This window comes from Galleria mellonella, unplaced genomic scaffold, assembly GCF_026898425.1.
Source record: "Galleria mellonella isolate WM207_F2 unplaced genomic scaffold, CSIRO_AGI_GalMel_v1 utg133, whole genome shotgun sequence".
Taxonomy (NCBI): Eukaryota; Metazoa; Arthropoda; class Insecta; order Lepidoptera; family Pyralidae; genus Galleria; species Galleria mellonella.
The window spans coordinates 1,073,518-1,090,664 of NW_026441990.1; the positions used below are offsets into that span (position 1 = coordinate 1,073,518).

The 17,147-nt window shown below is 30.8% G+C and overlaps 1 protein-coding gene across 6 annotated transcripts in view; it reads left to right on the forward strand.

Moving 5' to 3' along the window:
• Positions 1–12,685, forward strand: part of LOC113514859 (dystrobrevin beta) — a 30,954-nt gene extending 18,269 nt beyond the window's left edge. Inside the window, exons 13-21 of one of the 6 annotated variants that reach the window (XR_008253829.1) lie at positions 1,952–2,052; positions 2,914–3,002; positions 3,152–3,214; positions 3,368–3,463; positions 4,367–4,417; positions 5,031–5,113; positions 5,401–5,457; positions 9,084–9,168; positions 9,682–12,685. Coding sequence is in view for 5 of the 6 variants with exons in the window: in XM_052903153.1 (XP_052759113.1) it covers positions 1,952–2,052; positions 2,914–3,002; positions 3,152–3,214; positions 3,368–3,463; positions 4,367–4,417; positions 5,031–5,113; positions 9,084–9,137 (537 nt within the window). In the remaining variant the exon portion in view is untranslated. The remainder of the gene's footprint in view (positions 1–1,951; positions 2,053–2,913; positions 3,003–3,151; positions 3,215–3,367; positions 3,464–4,366; positions 4,418–5,030; positions 5,114–5,400; positions 5,458–9,083; positions 9,169–9,681) is intronic. The other 5 variants (XM_052903153.1, XM_052903154.1, XM_052903155.1 and 2 more) reach the window with 5 other exon arrangements.
• The last annotated feature ends 4,462 nt before the right edge of the window (positions 12,686–17,147 follow it).

Genomic DNA, 17,147 nt, shown 5'->3' on the forward strand with positions numbered 1-17,147 from the left:
GTGCGTAAGTATATAGAACACTAATAAAAAAACGAGTCAGCTAATTAGCTGACAAAATGTTGATTCGTTTTTGAGGTTCTATGCTCTATCTATACCAGAGGGAGACTTTGTACAAAAGTCGATTGCTTGGGTGCCTCTGTCCCATTCGTGTTTTAACCGTGAAGCAGTTGTTTGCATGGCTGTGTTTCGGTTTGAAGGGCGGGATATGGCGTGAATTTACTGGGTACAGAAGAATAACACCTGAGTCCTCAGGAATGGCAACGCGTCGGGGGTATCATGGACGAAACGGTATACTCTGTTATGTCCATGGTACTGCTCATGCGTTGCTATTCCTGAGGACTCAGATGTTATTCCTCTGTACCCAGTAAATTTACTTTGTAATTAGGTAGGTATATAGTAAGTACTAGTACTAGCGCACTAATTAATGCTCCTTTTTACTCAAGGTTTGCTGGAACAGAACTCTTACAGAGTTAAGCTCACCTGTTGTACATCTTTATTGTATATAAATTATAACAATTTAGTGTACAATAAAGTATAAATAAATAAATATACTATTATAAAATGTAATCTTTTGACACTGGTATATGCCCATTGGTGTTATGGTAAAGCAGTCAAGACTGAAAGCATAAAATAGAAAACCCAGATTCAAGCAATATAAAAACAAAGCTAGTTTACTTAATAAATAAAAAAATTAATTGCAACACGGCAATAAAAGTGTTAAAAACTGTTATATTTTTATATGCGACTGTACACAGTAACTATTTATTAAAAGTGGATAATCGTAAATCATGCTTTGGAATGCCAATAAACTCTACAATTGTATTTGTCCAAAGATAAAATGTTACTATCTATAACCTCCAACTTCGGCCATCTATTTATTGGCATAACATAGTCATGGCTTATACTTAAGTGATAATATTTATTATTTTAAGCGAGTATAAAATTGTTTCTCAATTAAATTTTTCCCTATTTCAATTTTTTTTTTGCAATCATTATTATTTGCTTTCATATTACCCTCATATTAATTTTATCACAATTAAAATGGATTTCTTTTTTATGGTACATTGGGGCTAAGTGTAAGTTGATATCAGGCGTCCACTGCCCGCTGCTAGCTATAGGCCTTCCTCGTAAAGGGAGTTTTGTCAGTAGTTGCCACACTTAGCAGGCGGGTTGCCAACGGTTGTCTGTGAACCTTTGGTGATGTTTTAAGAGGGACGCTGCTGCACCTCTCTCGACCTTTAAGTATTCTTTGTGATGAGAGATGAAATGAAATGAAATTTATTTGCTAGAAACATTGTAGTTGCATTTGTGAAGTTTATAATATGTCCATTATGTTTCGCCACATCAAATGGCATGCAAATTATTAATTATTGAATTTATCCATTGGCCATTTTATATAGGTACATTATATATTTTTTTTCAATTATTTACTACATAATACAACAAATCACTACTAGTACCAAGTGCACACTTTGGTCATGCATTACAAACGGTCAATAAAGTTACTATAAATAATAAAATGATAAAAATGTCAAATAAAATTCAAATTACAATTTAAATTTCAAACTAAGTCAATGTAAAGTATAATAAGTTAGTTGATTAGAATTGAATTTCACTATGGTTAGTAGATGTATGACTACTATAATTTGTATTAGTAGAGGTCCAATTACTACTAATGGTAGGAGAATTAAAATACTTTTTATCAATTTACCTGAGATATAAATGTTTTTTATTTTTTTTTTTTATGAAGCTAGAATGCAATACACATATTTTAGTAGAAACAAGAACATCAAGCGAAACGGTTCGTAGGCAAAGCTATCTAAATTCAAATAGATATTTGTATTTTTTATTTAATGATCCATTTTTTATGCGCCTTTCAAAAATAACTCCTAATTCAGTAAAATGTTTTAAATACTGTCTTGTAAGTGTACCGTTATATTTTATTTTCCAGACTCAGCAGTCGTCACCGCGATCCACTCCGAACTCGTCGCCTCGTTCCACCAAAAGTCCACCGTTGCCCGGCGCTCAACCACAGCCTTCCGCTCCAGAAAGGTTACTATCTTTTCTATATAAGATGAAAATGAAATTGTATCCCCGTCTGCGCTATCGAAATACGCTGACATATAGCTGAGGAATGATAGGTGAAGATGAAATAAGTCAGTTGGCCCATTGTAATGAATTCAGCAGGAATTAACTGTCGTGGATTTCAGGGGGGGGCAACATGGAAGTCAACCAGATATATCTCTAGCAGTGAGTCTGCTAGTACGCATAACTAACAATCCCCCCCCCATCCGACCCTAAAAGGTTACTACCTGCACTAATTCATGGTACTGACTGTGACTCGAGAACTTAGAATGGCAAACAAGCTGACGGCCTACCTGATGAAAAGTGTTGCCATTCCCGAGGACTCAGGTGTTATTCCTGTGTATCCTGTAAATTCACGCCATATCTTACCCTTCAAACCGAAACACAGTCAAGCAAACACAACTGCTTTACGGTTGAAACACGAATGGGACAGAGGTGCCCAAGCAAATGACTTTTGTACAAAGTTTCCCTTTGGAGATTTTCATCTCACAAGGGTAATCAACACTTTTCCTTTTCAGAAGGAAAATTAAAAAATAAAAACCAAAATCTGAAATATATTTGTTGTTCTTTTTACAATGTTTTATGCAATTTTTTTAAATATTTTGGATAGTGATACTATGGAGTCGAGTATTGTTTTTTACAAATACAAATACAAATACAACGATGCACCATGTAGATTTGAATTTTTTTATCAAAGGTAGGATTCGATAAATTATGTTTCATCACAATATATCACATTGAAAAGTTAGTCCTTTTGGAAAGTTACGCACATAACTAATAAATAGCGGAAATAAATAATTATTTTAATGCTACCTCTTTATATAACAGAGAACCGACCAGTCGCGGTACAGTGCGGAGTGCGCCACAGACGCCCTCTTTGGGAGAACGCGAGCGCATCGACATGACTCACAGTCTAGGTGAGAATACATCATGTTAAAATAATTCAAGCTTCACTTTAAGAGGAAAAGTTGGATGTTTTTGCTAAAGTATTTTTAGACTACTTAGAAGTTTTTAGTGTAAAAACTGAATGTTTAAACATTTTATGATATATTGTTTAAATTTTTAGGAGGAATGGAAAGTATGGGTGGGGATGGCAGGCCTTTTCATCAAAACCAACGACCCACGACAAGTGAGTAAATTTTATATTATTAAGAAAAAATCTTTAAACTAGCTATTTTTAATGCTTTTGGAATATTTTACATATGTTTAAAAGGAAAATAAAATGTCTGAACTCAGAAAGTGCAAATCATACTATAAGATAATAGAAAACCTTATTTATCAGTGGGCATAGACAACCGCAGTCTCCGGAGTGATCTCCTGTACGCGGCGGATTCCGTTACAAACGCTATGTCCACACTCGTCAGAGAACTCAATTCTGGTGAGCTTATGGCTGTGTGTTCAATTTTCCTTTGCCTTTTTTTTGTTTTCTAAATGACCACAAATATTAGGGTTTTGGCGGGAAAATATGAGAGTGAGTTAGATATGATTTAAATATGCATGTTTAAAATATGTGGTATATTTTTTTTGTGAAATATTTTAGAAATAAATAATCGGAAAATTTTCAATTGGTTACGTTGAATGTTTACTATTTGTAATTTTTTTTTTTTTTTACCTTTTAAAATAGGTAGGTACCTGTTTCTTTGTTAATAATTATCATTTTGGATAGATTGCATGAATAAATTGACATGGAAGTAGTAAATAGAAAGTAAATATTATCAAATTTTCACTTTATTCAATTATAATTTATTTTACTAGCCACACAAAACATACCATAACTATACTATTGTGAATAAATTTCTCATATTGCCATAAAATAGCGAAACCATTTACAAAATAAAACATAGTAATAATTTGCGAGAAATCAATTAACCCCCTTACTCATAAAAACATCAAGTTTCATAAATTTATTTTAGTTATTAAAGTGTTTTGTCCTTTTCTTTTATGATATTCTCAATTTGAAAGAAAGTGACAAAGTATTTAATAGTTTTAAAGGATATTATAGTTTTTATGAATAAGTCGTTTAGTTAATTTTAAACTTTGGCGTTGTTTACACATATTTTAAATACACAATCGGGACTTAGCTGTCCCTGTCCTGTCGTGATCACGACGTGGTGGATTCCACGTCGAAACGTCGCCAATAAAGAAGCAGGTATGTAAGTACTATTTACCTGGAAAGGTATGTCATCGCATTAAGTTCTGATTGTGTATTTAAAATAAGTCGGTTAGTGTTTTTGTTTTCAGAATTAATGTGGTTATTTAATTCTTTTTGCATTTTTTCCAGAAGGATCTGACACTGAAGACACGGTAAAAGGCGAGCCCAGGAAACAGAGAGGTGAGTGTCACATTTAAGTGTCTGAACGTGAAATATTGGCCGTGTGGTCCCGGCATAGATTGGGCCACCCTTTCCTGTCCAGGGGGTAAAGGGATTGTTAGCAATGGAGTTTGACAGATCCATTGTTAGCAATATGCCCTATTTTTTTTTAATGGGTGATAATGGAATGGTAACCCCGCCTGCGCTATCGGTATACACTGGCGGGGCACCAGTGAAGGATGATAGGTGAGGATGAAGTAGGTCAGTTAGCCCATTGTGACGAATTCACAACAAGAATTGTTCACGATGGTTTCCAGGGGGAACCACGTGGAGGTCGACCTGATAGTGTATTGCTAGCAATGGGTTCATTAGACCCCATTACTAACAATCCCTTCCCCCCTATATGCCCTATTAGGTCGACCTCCATGTGGTTCCCCCTAGAAACCATCGTGAACAATTCTTGTTAAATTCATCACGATGCGCTAATTGACCTGCTTTATCCTCACCTGTCATCCTTGTGTGTGTATGTGTGTGAGTGCGCGTGCGTGCGTGCGTGCATGCGTGTGTGGGTGCGTACGTACATAATGGAAATTTTTGATTACATTACGTCGTACATTTTTTTTTTTTATTTAAGATTTCGACGAAGACGACGACAGCGATGAACCGATGCCGCGACCTCAGCCGCCGCAACATTATCTACACGACAACAATGTTCAGGTATTAGTATTTTTTTTTTTATTTCTGTATAATGCTTGTTTGTATGAATTGCTTATTTTTTTATTTCTAATACATTATATTTTGTTTGTAAATAAATTTAAACTACAAGACTTTATTAGTACCACTGTAGCTTATTTTTTTTTAATAACTTTTATTTAATTACAAAAGAGTTTCCATGAATTTAATACAAAGTATAAATATCACAGACTAGCTGTATGACTTAACCCTTATGTTCTCTTTCGTTTTTATTGCAATTTATTTATTATTTTATTTTAAATTTATTTCAGAATATGGCATCTAGTGTTAAGACGTAGTCTTAAATATGCAAACACATATAGCTTAAGGTTTGTTTTTATTTTGATTTTTTTTTTTGTTGGGTAATCCTTTTATAATATAAATTTGTGTTCCACAAATGAATCAACTTCATCGATGAAAAAACCAATTATTTTCATCTAAAAAATAAACTATTTGATCTATATATATATATATATATATATATATATATATATATATATATATATATATATATATATATATATATATTTCATAGAGCTAATCTGAAAGTATATCCTTTCAGATTAAAAAAGAGTTTTCCAAATCAATTTATAACAGACGGAGTTATACTTTCAGATTGGTCCCATAGAAATTTTATCAAAATGGGTTTAGTTGTTTAGTTTTAAAATCAAAATAACTGGTTTGGTGACCTTAAAAGTGGCTTTTTTTTTTGTGAAACACCATTTATGATTATTTCCTATCCTTTATTTTCATTTGTTTTCGTTCATTTCTTATTTTTTTTTTTTTATTATTTATTTACATCATAGTAAACAAGTGTTAAACTAGTAAACTTAATCTTAGTTATGTCTGACAGAACATTGGCTTAAACAATATGAAATAATTTGTCCTTTTGAACATTATAATATAGCTAGTTTTTTTGCTAGGAACAATGCCATTCATGGCGGGTCAATTATTATTTTAAAAAATGATGTAGAATATAAAAACCGTCAAGACATTGTAAATATTTCTATTGAGCAAACAATTGAACTATCTTGCGTAGAATTAGTTACTTGTATAATAATTTGCGTTTATCGTCCGCCATCGGCTTGTTTTGATTCTTTTGAACTGGCTATGGAGGAAGCATTGAGACGAGTCGCACGGAGGAATAAAACATTATTTGTATGTGGCGATTTTAATGTTGATTTATTATCGGAATGCTCAATAAGCTTAAGATTGATTAACTTATTTAAATCATTTAATTTGCACAATCTTTTTTTAGAACCCACTAGGGTCGCAGGAAATTCTGCCACTTGTATAGATAATGTTTTTTGTAATTGTGAAGTAAAGGTGAAAATGAATTTCGACTGTCTTGGATCTGATCATTACGGACAAAAAGTTATAATTGAAACTAAGGGATCCAAAGGGACTCAAACAATTACATGCATCCAAATAACACAAAAGAATTTGGCACGTTTTAAAAATAAAATATCTAGTGTCATAGTACCTCAATATGACCCGGACATTGTATGTGAACATATTTTTAATTTAATTGAACATGAAGCTAGCAGTGAATTTAAAACAAAAACATTTTCAACTAGTGTAAAATCAAAGTTTTGTGACTGGGCCACGTTTGGTATTTATAAGTCTAGGGCTAATCTTTACGAACTTTACGAAAAACGAAGCTATATATCCGATCCCTTATTTCATGAACATGTAAAATCTTATTCGAAAATATTTAAAAAGGTTTGTCATACAGCTAAGTCTCTCTATTTAGGTAAAATAATAACTAAATCTAAAGATAAAATAAAAGCCACTTGGAAAGTAATAAATAGCGAAACTGGAAAAGTTAATTTTCAAAATAGCAAAATAGCTTTAAATATTAATAACAAATTGGTAAATTCCGACACAGAGGTCGCGCATACATTCGAATCTTATTTTACTAATATTCCATTAATTACGACACATAATTAATGGAATATTAGTCTCTAAATATTAGTCGGCTCTAAAATCTTCCCCGTCTGCTGCTGAAACTTTACTAACAGACAATGTTAGCAAGTCATCAGCTGTATTTAACTTTAGACATACATCGTCAGTAGAAATAATGAAAATATTCAAACAGCTTAATAATAAAAAAACAGAGGATCTATGGGGTATATCTGTTAAAATACTGGATAGTATAATGGAAATTATTGCGCCCTCTCTTGCTTTTATTTTCAATAAATGTATAGATGAAGGTAAATTTCCTAACATAATGAAAATTAGTAAAATCATACCGCTTTTTAAATCTGGAGATAGGAGTGACCCAATAAATTATAGACCTATATCCATACTCCCAGCACTCAGTAAAATTTTTGAAAAAATAATCCTTATGCAACTTGTCAGTTATTTCAATTTAAATAATTTAATCCACAATAGTCAATTCGGTTTTTCCAAAGGTCGTTCAACTACAGACGCAGGTGCAGAGTTGCTTAGACACGTATTTGCTGCATGGGAAACTAAAATGGATGTGATAGGTGTTTTTTGTGACCTTTCTAAGGCTTTTGATTGCGTTGATCATAATACATTGCTTAAAAAACTTGCTTTTTATGGCGTCAAAGACAATGCTTTAAATTTAATAAAATCTTATCTATCTGATAGAATACAGAAAGTGAAGATTAGCAACGCTACGTCTGACGGGTCACTTGTGCAAATGGGTGTACCTCAAGGATCTATTCTCGGTCCATTTTTATTCCTAGTTTACATTAATGATCTCCCATATGCCATGCAGGATAGATGCGGCATAGTATTGTTTGCAGACGATACTTCATTGATTTTTAAAGTTAATAGAATGACTAATAATTATGACGATGTAAATAGTGCTTTGCGGCGTCTCCTGCACTGGTTTACAACTAACAATCTTATGTTAAACGCTAAAAAAACAAAATGTGTTAATTTCTCTCTGTCTAAAAGTTTTAATACTAATTGCAATATTAAATTAAATGACGAATCTCTCGAATTTATAGAATCTACTGTCTTTCTAGGAATCACACTAGATAATAAAACACAGTGGGGTGCACAAATTCAAAGCCTTGCAGCGAAACTAAGTTCAGCAGCTTTTGCCGTGCGTAAAGTTAGACAGTACACTGATACTGATACTGCTAGATTAGTCTATTTTAGTTATTTTCATAGTTTACTCTCTTATGGAATATTACTATGGGGAAAAGCGGCAGATATTAAGAATATATTCATATTACAAAAACGTGCCGTTCGAGCGATCTACTGTATGAAGAGTCGTGACCCCATTAAGAGAGAAATTCAAAGAGGCAAATATTCTCACCGTTGCTTCTCAATTTATATATTCAAATATCCTATATGTTCATAAAAATCTTGACTTATTTCCAAAAAACAGCAATATTCATAATATTAATACTAGATTTAAAGACAAACTTGCTGTCCCCAAGTATCGTTTAGAAAAAGTTAATAGGTCTTTTATGGGAATAGGTATAAAAATTTACAATAAGATACCAAAGGATATATTGAAATTACCCTTAAATAAATTCAAAACATCTGTTAAATCATATTTACTGAGCAAAGCCTATTACTCACTAAACGATTACTTGAATGACGAGTGTGCATGGCAATAGTTGTTCATGCACTGAATTTTCATTTAATGTTAGACATAGACACCTATATAAATATACATTGTAAATAAACTGGCTTTTAAAAAAAAAAGTAATTCAATTGAGTTTCTTGCCAGTTCTTCTCAGTTGGATCTATATACCGAACTGGACGGTAGGGAAAAAAATAAAATTATATGTAAAAATTTGACGTTCATAAGCGGCTAAAATGTCCTACATGAATAAATGATTTTTGAATTTGAATTTGAATTTGAATTTGAATTTAAAATATTTGAATAATAACTATTGATTTTATTAGTTAAATAACGAAAGTATATAATTAATATGGTTTATATATGAAATTGTTGTGTTTATTGCAGGACACCCCGCCGCCCCTGCCTGCCCGCACCGGCCTCTGCTACCCCCGCACCTAGCTCCAAACAAACATCACACCACTTTCTGCATGTATGTGTAAACTATTCATATTTACTGATTTTATATATTTTATACTATCATTTGGTCGCAATTATCTACGAGTTGTTAAGTTTAACCTTCGTTTACACATTTATGAAAATTATTTCATGGCAAAAGATAGTATTGTATGTAATCATACAATTTAGTCCAGTAGTTTTTGTATCTTGCCGATATAGACAGACAAAAATTCCAATAAATGTTTGTAGATATGTTTTTATTGTTAAGTACGTGTATTTTTTACATACATTCATACATATCTGTCACGCCTGTCTCCCATTAGGGTAGGCAGAAACAATGGAACGCCAATGTGTATTTTTAATGGAATGATAAATGCGTAATTTCACTGCCATATCCCACCTTCCAAACTGATACAGTCATGCAAATACAGCTACTTCAGAGACACGAGTGGGACGATACACAAAAAAAACTACCTCATGTACAGTTCCACACTGTTGGTATATAAAACGATAATATTTTATGGATAATATTTTTTTTTTTTTACAGTATCACGCGAGAGTATCAAGACATAATGCAATTTACCATTTTAAGCATAATACGGGAGCGGCGAGATTGGTCTATAGATCTTTGCTACGTACACTTATTGTTGTATATAAATACTTAACTCTCTTTTAGTTCGCTTACTGTGTCTAGTCCCAAGCTATTTGGTTTTGTGTGACCACGGATTTGTATAAAGTATTTAAAGCACTGAATGCAGATCGTATATTTATCGATAATGTCTCATCCCTATTTTGTATTATTAGCAAAATACGATTACGTCACCACTATTTGTTTTCTAAATGGAATGAAAGAGATAGACGTATATATTTCTAAAGAATGTTTAATTGAAATATCGATGACTTAGGTGAGATCATAATGGTGACGTAATTTAATTATTTCAGACTTTTATCTAATTATATACTTGAGCATTTGCAACGAGAAGGTAAATTTGAAAGATATGATTACTATTTTATTGGTTTTAGCATTAGATATATTTTAAATCATTTTTTTGTATATATCGACCTTCTATTTAAAAACAAATATTCCAAAAATATGTTTGTGCAGTAATTTATAATAAATTCTAACGTAAAAATATGCTGTCTCGTCATTTTTTTGTAATATTTCGAATTTGCTAATTACTACACTTTTCTAAAATCTTTTTAATTTTCAAAATATCAAATAGTTTTGGCGCCAAAATTTTTATATATTGATAAAAAACTATATAATCCTGTATAGATGTGTACAACACGTTGCAAGTGCTCAGTGTGCATTAACGACGTCTATTGTTCATACATATTATTCCTTTTCTGTCTTCCATTCGTCAATTCCTTCCATTGTGTACAAAAATGTCAATTGATACTTCCCTTATCATTTTAACTGCATATATATATCTGCAATCAATATGATGCCGATTTTAAATTACCACAAAACGACTATGGAACACGACTAGCGGATTTTCTGTATCCAATCATCCGTTACGCAGTCATAGCAAATTATTAATTTATTTACAATCGTGACAGCAAAATGATTATGGAACATAGCTAGTAGCATAGCAATATGCCGTTACTGATTTTACGCTTGGTAAAAATGTTGTACGTACATAGTTATTAACTATTGTTACCGCAATGTGATTACATAGCGCGACTAGCATCACATTAGCGATTTTCCGTCGCGGATCTTCCGTGTTGTCAAGGATCTTGTATAAACACACTTACACAGCGATTTATTTATTAATATTGTTACTGCAATATGATTACAGAACACGACTAGCATCACATTAGCGATTTTCTGTCGCGGATCTTCCGTGTTGTCAAGAATCTTGCATGAACACACTTACACAGTCATTTATTTATTAATATTGTTACCGCAATGTGATTACAGAACATGACTACCATCACATTAGCGATTTTTCGTCGCGGATCTTCCGTGTCGTCAAGAATCTTGTATGTACACACTTACACAATCAACACAAGTCATTTATTTATTAATATTGTTACCGCAAAATTATCATAGAATACGGATAGCATTACATTAGCGATATTCCGTCGCTGATCTTCCGCGTTGTCAAGAATCTTGTAGCCACTCAACACGAGTCATCTATTTTTTTATCACTTTACTCCACCAATATTGGTTGGCACTTCTGTACCATCTTTACGGGAAATCATTATGTGTACCATCGCACACTACGAGTTAGTAAAATATGTACGAATTATTATTAATAAAACAAAAATCTTTGTATTGTAAAAATTTACATTTATAATTAACCACTGAGATTACTTACAAACGAATTATTGCAATCAAAATTCGGTAAATGAATTTATTTTTTAATAATTTTTAAATATTTTTTTATGGCAAAATTATGATATTATATTATAGTTCTTATTTTGATAGTACTTATTTATTTTGTACGAATAATGGATTGAAAGTGGAGTTATTCTGACGTGACATGTCATGTTTGACTAGGTACCTATACACGCCATGTTTGAAATATAAAACTTGGATCTAAAATCTAGTCTCTGGAATAGACAACTGTCCTTAAATACTTGATCCAATAATTGGTAATCTATTTTGATGGACAAATATACGCACAAGGTCTATCTAGTCTGTTCAGGTTTTAAGGATTATAAAAGGGTTAGGTAATTTTATTACATAAATGGGATTTAATGAAATTTTATTTAACAAATTTTTGAATCGATCGTATATTAACATTTGCATTTCTATTAATAATTGTATATTTCTCAGGCTAAAAAAATTAATAAACTTATACATACGGCGTGAAGATAATAAAATCACAAATAAACTACTACTTACACATGAAATCATAAAAATAGTTATAAATAATAATATAATAATAATTTATTTGTTCAATTAACTACAGCACACAAATAATAACAGACAGACATACAAAAAAAAAAGAGATAAAAGATAAAGTATGTGTACAAAAATATAATATTTCTTAATAAAATAAATATTGCCGCTAAAGAGGACTCATATTAATGACTATACTCCTATGGTTTTAAAATAGCTTTGAATCTTATTAAATAAAAGAGTTTTTGCAAATTCCTAGTACAGTGTTCACTGTACACAAAATCACACGATATAATTTAATAAAACAACTAAAATGTTGCATTCAAAAAGGTTTCGAACTAACGATTGTTCTTCGGTATTTTTAAAATGGCTTTCAATCTTATATAATAACTATATTTTTTTAGTATATCATAATAGTTCCATCGTTTTACTTATAATTCTACAAATAAATATCAAGAATCATTTTAAATGTTTGTAAGTGGCCAGTATCTAATTAATATACCAAAACTGTACCCATATGTAATTTTTTTATTGCATATTTAGTAAACATATCTTTATTTTGTCAATATTTGGTCATTTAAAAATAGACATTCTTTTTACATTTTCATAGACAAAGTACATAATCAATTGTATAAATCTTTTTAAACGTAAACAAAATATTGATCGTATGAACTGATGATTAAAAACAAAAATAAATTGACATACTAATATATATATATATATATATATATATATATATATATATATATATATATATATATATATATAAGTACGCAGCTAATGGCCACATAGTCTGTATTTAGTCCAAGTATAGACAGCCTTATGAAAAGATGCACTGAAATTGTTTGTACGTGCTAACGTAATTTTAAATAAAATTGTGAAAAATAAAACATTTTACATATTACATTGTATTGGAACTGTTACTTACTCCGATTTGTCTTTTTTATTATTAATTCCATTTAAATTGCTCATTAGTAATTGTTTTTAAAGACTGAATTTAAGTGGGTACAATGACCGCTTCACCACCGACGTAGTGCGAATGCCAAATAGTCGTAAACCAAATTTTTTATTAGTTTAATCTTTTAAGAGCTTATTACACTATCATACAATATGATCGTATATATTTATTTATATATCTGAAAATCATTAATACAGATTAAAATAAAAAATATCTCATTACATTGTCTTTGATACAATACTTTATATTTATATTAAAAATGCTTAATAAATCGTTAGTTTAGATATGATTCTATATTATATGACAATGTAATAAATCCCTTATTTTGAGGCATTCATATTTTACAGTTTTTTTCTCGGTATTTTATTTTTTTCATTTTTAATTTAGTCAATTGATCGATTACAAAATTTAGTTGGAAATTTATTTATGACTATTGTATGTTAAAATCTTAGATTATATAGATAGAGCATTGACTGTAAAAAACGGGTCAACATTTAATCAACCAAACGTTGTGTTGGTTGACATGTTTTTTTTTGTTTTTTTATTGTATCAAACGCACTTTTTTCAGCGTTGCAAGTAATTAGATTAAAAGTTTTCCATATCAGGTAAATTTTTTTAAATTTATAATTTGTGGAACTATTTTTCTGATAAAATATAAATTTACAAACGTACGTATTGCTTACAAAGCAACAAAATGGCGGCCATTTTGAATTACTTAAAATAATTGATGTCTATACTCAAATATAAAACGAAGTATTTAGTAAAAGATAAGCTTTATTACGAATCATTATGAACTGTTTATATGATACTTTCAAATCTTATATATAAAAATCTAGTGTCACGGTGTTTGTGGTTGAAGTTCTCCGAAACGGCTTGCAATTTTTTATGTCTATTTAGTAGGCATGAGAATAGGCCGTAAAGTATATTTAATACTGCTAGGTGATTAGATTATAAGACTTTATTATAATATTTATTTTTTAATTTAAATTGTACTTACGATATAATTTATTCCACATAGTAGTAAATGTGCATTATGGTAACCCTATTTACGCAGCATGGATAAAAAAGTTGACCTGTTTTTAGCAAAGCATTTGTATGATACTCTATCTATATAATCTATGGTTAAAACATCATTCACATCAATAAATACAGTTGTACTTATATAATATTTAACATAATTATTATATTGTTTTATAATTGAATTTAGGTAGATAAATTTTTTTAGTCTTTGATTATATTTTAATTTATTTTGAGGCATTTTAAGTTTTTTTTTTTTTTTGCGAAATGTAGGCAGTGAAAAATTGTACTCGAACGTCTCTTTACACTGTTAACTTTAATTTTGTTTTAAACAAAAAAAAATGAATTAATTAGATTTAATGTTCGACTCGTATTTTTAATGTGGACATACATTGATTTATCTAAAATTTCTAGATCAGTTTGGCAAAATTTCTATGTAAATTTTTTTCATATCATTTAAGTGACTGAGTGCAATATAAGTTTCTCGAATTATTCGGTCTTGCCCTATTGTGATTTATCGTTTTGGCTTTATTATTTTTATTAAAATTAGAAATCCAAAGTAAATTATATAATTTAATTAGTTCATAAGCATCTAGATACTTATATTTCTTTTAGTTTTGTTATCGATATGTGTAAGTAAACATGTTAATATGATTGTACACGTAGTCTGTACGAAAATAAATATAACTTACGTCTTGTTAAGGCTTTGCGCACACTTGAGACCCAATGAACACTTTCAACGTCATCATGAGAATACATTGCTGTGCCACAGTGCGCAGCTTGGTCTCCGTAAGGAGATAAGAAGCTAAACATTGCCCTTTGTTTTCCGATAACAAGAAGTCATAGGCATATTGAAGTGTGGGCCGGATGGTCCATGATCACCCCATAATTATCGGGTGCCATTCCAGGATCAGAATGGAGCTTTCTACTATACGCAAAAAAATGTTGTTGGGAAAAATAATAAATAATTTTAAATATGCCATAGTTACATATTGTATATTTACTACGACACGGTACGATTGATGACCAATTCTGGACCATTGTGTCGCCAATTTCAATTGACTGGATATGCCTTTATATACTTATTCACTTTTGTTTTTGTTTGTTTACTTTTATTTCATTGTTTAATTTAAAAGACATTTAGCTCATTCCGCAAGGGTTAGAATTGCCGATAACACGCGAAAAAATGCGATTCAAATTTGTACAATCCGCCTCTGAAATTGTACTGGTTCTTTTTTGTTACACACTCAGCGCGAGAGATCTGTCTTTTTTTTTAATGTGTGAAAATCGAATATTGGCCCTGCCATCGCCATCGGTATATTTAACAATTATTAACCGCGATAATTTCCAAGAAGAACCACGTGGAGTTTGACCTTATATGGGGGTACTAGAAATAGGACAGTTATACCTCATTACTATCAAAACCGAGAGGCCTGTGGATTGTACCAAATCACCCTGTATTGCTCAAATAAAACTATTAGTCCAACAACGTAATTTGCATCTTAACACATCAAGCAATTAATATATAACAAGTTGCAACGTGTCTGCTCTTTCATCATCAAATTTCTAGTCAATATACTATCTTACAATCACTTCTTTATAAACTCAAAAATGGGGGGGAAAGGGATTCTTAGTAATGGAGATTGAGAATCCTATTGCTAGCAATATACCCAACCAGGTCGACCTCCTCGCGGTTCCGCCTGGAAACTATCATAGTTAATTCCTGATAAATTCATCATGATGAGCTAACAGGCCTGTTTTCATTCTCATCTATCACCCTTCACTGGTGCTCGGCCAGCGTATCCCGTTATCGCAGGCGGGGTTACCATACCATTTTCACCCATTAAAAAAAAAAAGAACTCAAAAATGGATTGGGTCGGTACTCAATGAGAAAAACCTTCATTTTAAATAATTTTAATATTTAATTTCATATTTTTCATTGGTTACCGAGTACTTACTAAGCGTGATTTTTTTTTAAGGCGGGGAACAAGGTGCATCCGCACTGAACGGTTTTCAATAGTTTATTCGCAAATAGATTGGTTTAACAATATCTGTTTTGTTGTTACTACTTTACCAGAAGTAAATTTGTTCTCGAATACGGTAATTGTAAATATTTCACTACATACTGAGCATATACTTTCCCTACTCCCCCCCCCCCCCACACTTTATAATGCTATTACGTTATATTGTACTATTGTAATAAATTCCCAGAACCTTACTATTTTTAATATAAATATAGCAAATGTGTAATAATTTTTTACATACTAAATAGTAACAAATTTTATATCAATCTTGAGTAGGCCACCTTAAGAGCGTTATAGCATACCAAATTGTGCCATTTTTTTTGTATTTATTATCTGTGAATTTTTAAAAATAATTGAACAGTTTTTAATTTTAATGAATTATTATTTAAAAAGAACTATATATATATATATATATATATATATATATATATATATATATATATATATATATATATATAGCGTTATTCACGTAAGTCTACCACTAAATATTTTGCAACTACTTCATATTTAACTTTTATAATTCCCAAGTATTTTTTTACTAGCAAAACCAATAATTTTAGTGACTAATAAAAATGTCATTGCAAGATTAACGTTTTGCTTAACTATCAGAGTGTTCATTGTTTATTCAGAACTACTCAGTTGTTTATCTTTGGAAATTGACAGATAATTGCGACGTTGTCACAGTTCGATATGACATGAACAGGTGTGAACGCCCTTAACATTCCATATATAATAACTTGTCTATCAAACATTTTAATAGGTGGTGTACTTTAGTTTGAAACGAATAGTACTTTTGTAAAGCATAAACAAAAAAAAACATACACTAAACTTTTTACAGAATGTCTAAGTAATATTTTATACCAATCGAATGATTAGATTTTGTAATAGTATAGTTAAAGTAGTTAATGTGTAATCTTATATAAGATATAATATACAAATATGATAGATGGAAAGTGCACAAACTCCTATATCACTCAATCTCTTATATATTATATATATTGTGATGTCATTTTATATAAACTTCCATTTTATATCCGTGTTGTATACGTTAGATCACAAAAAATACATGATACATGTAATATAAGTATATAATATAACGAATATTCGACGCAGTGTTTTGTATTGTGTAAATGAACGCTTCGGACTGATTGAAAGGTGGTCTTGCT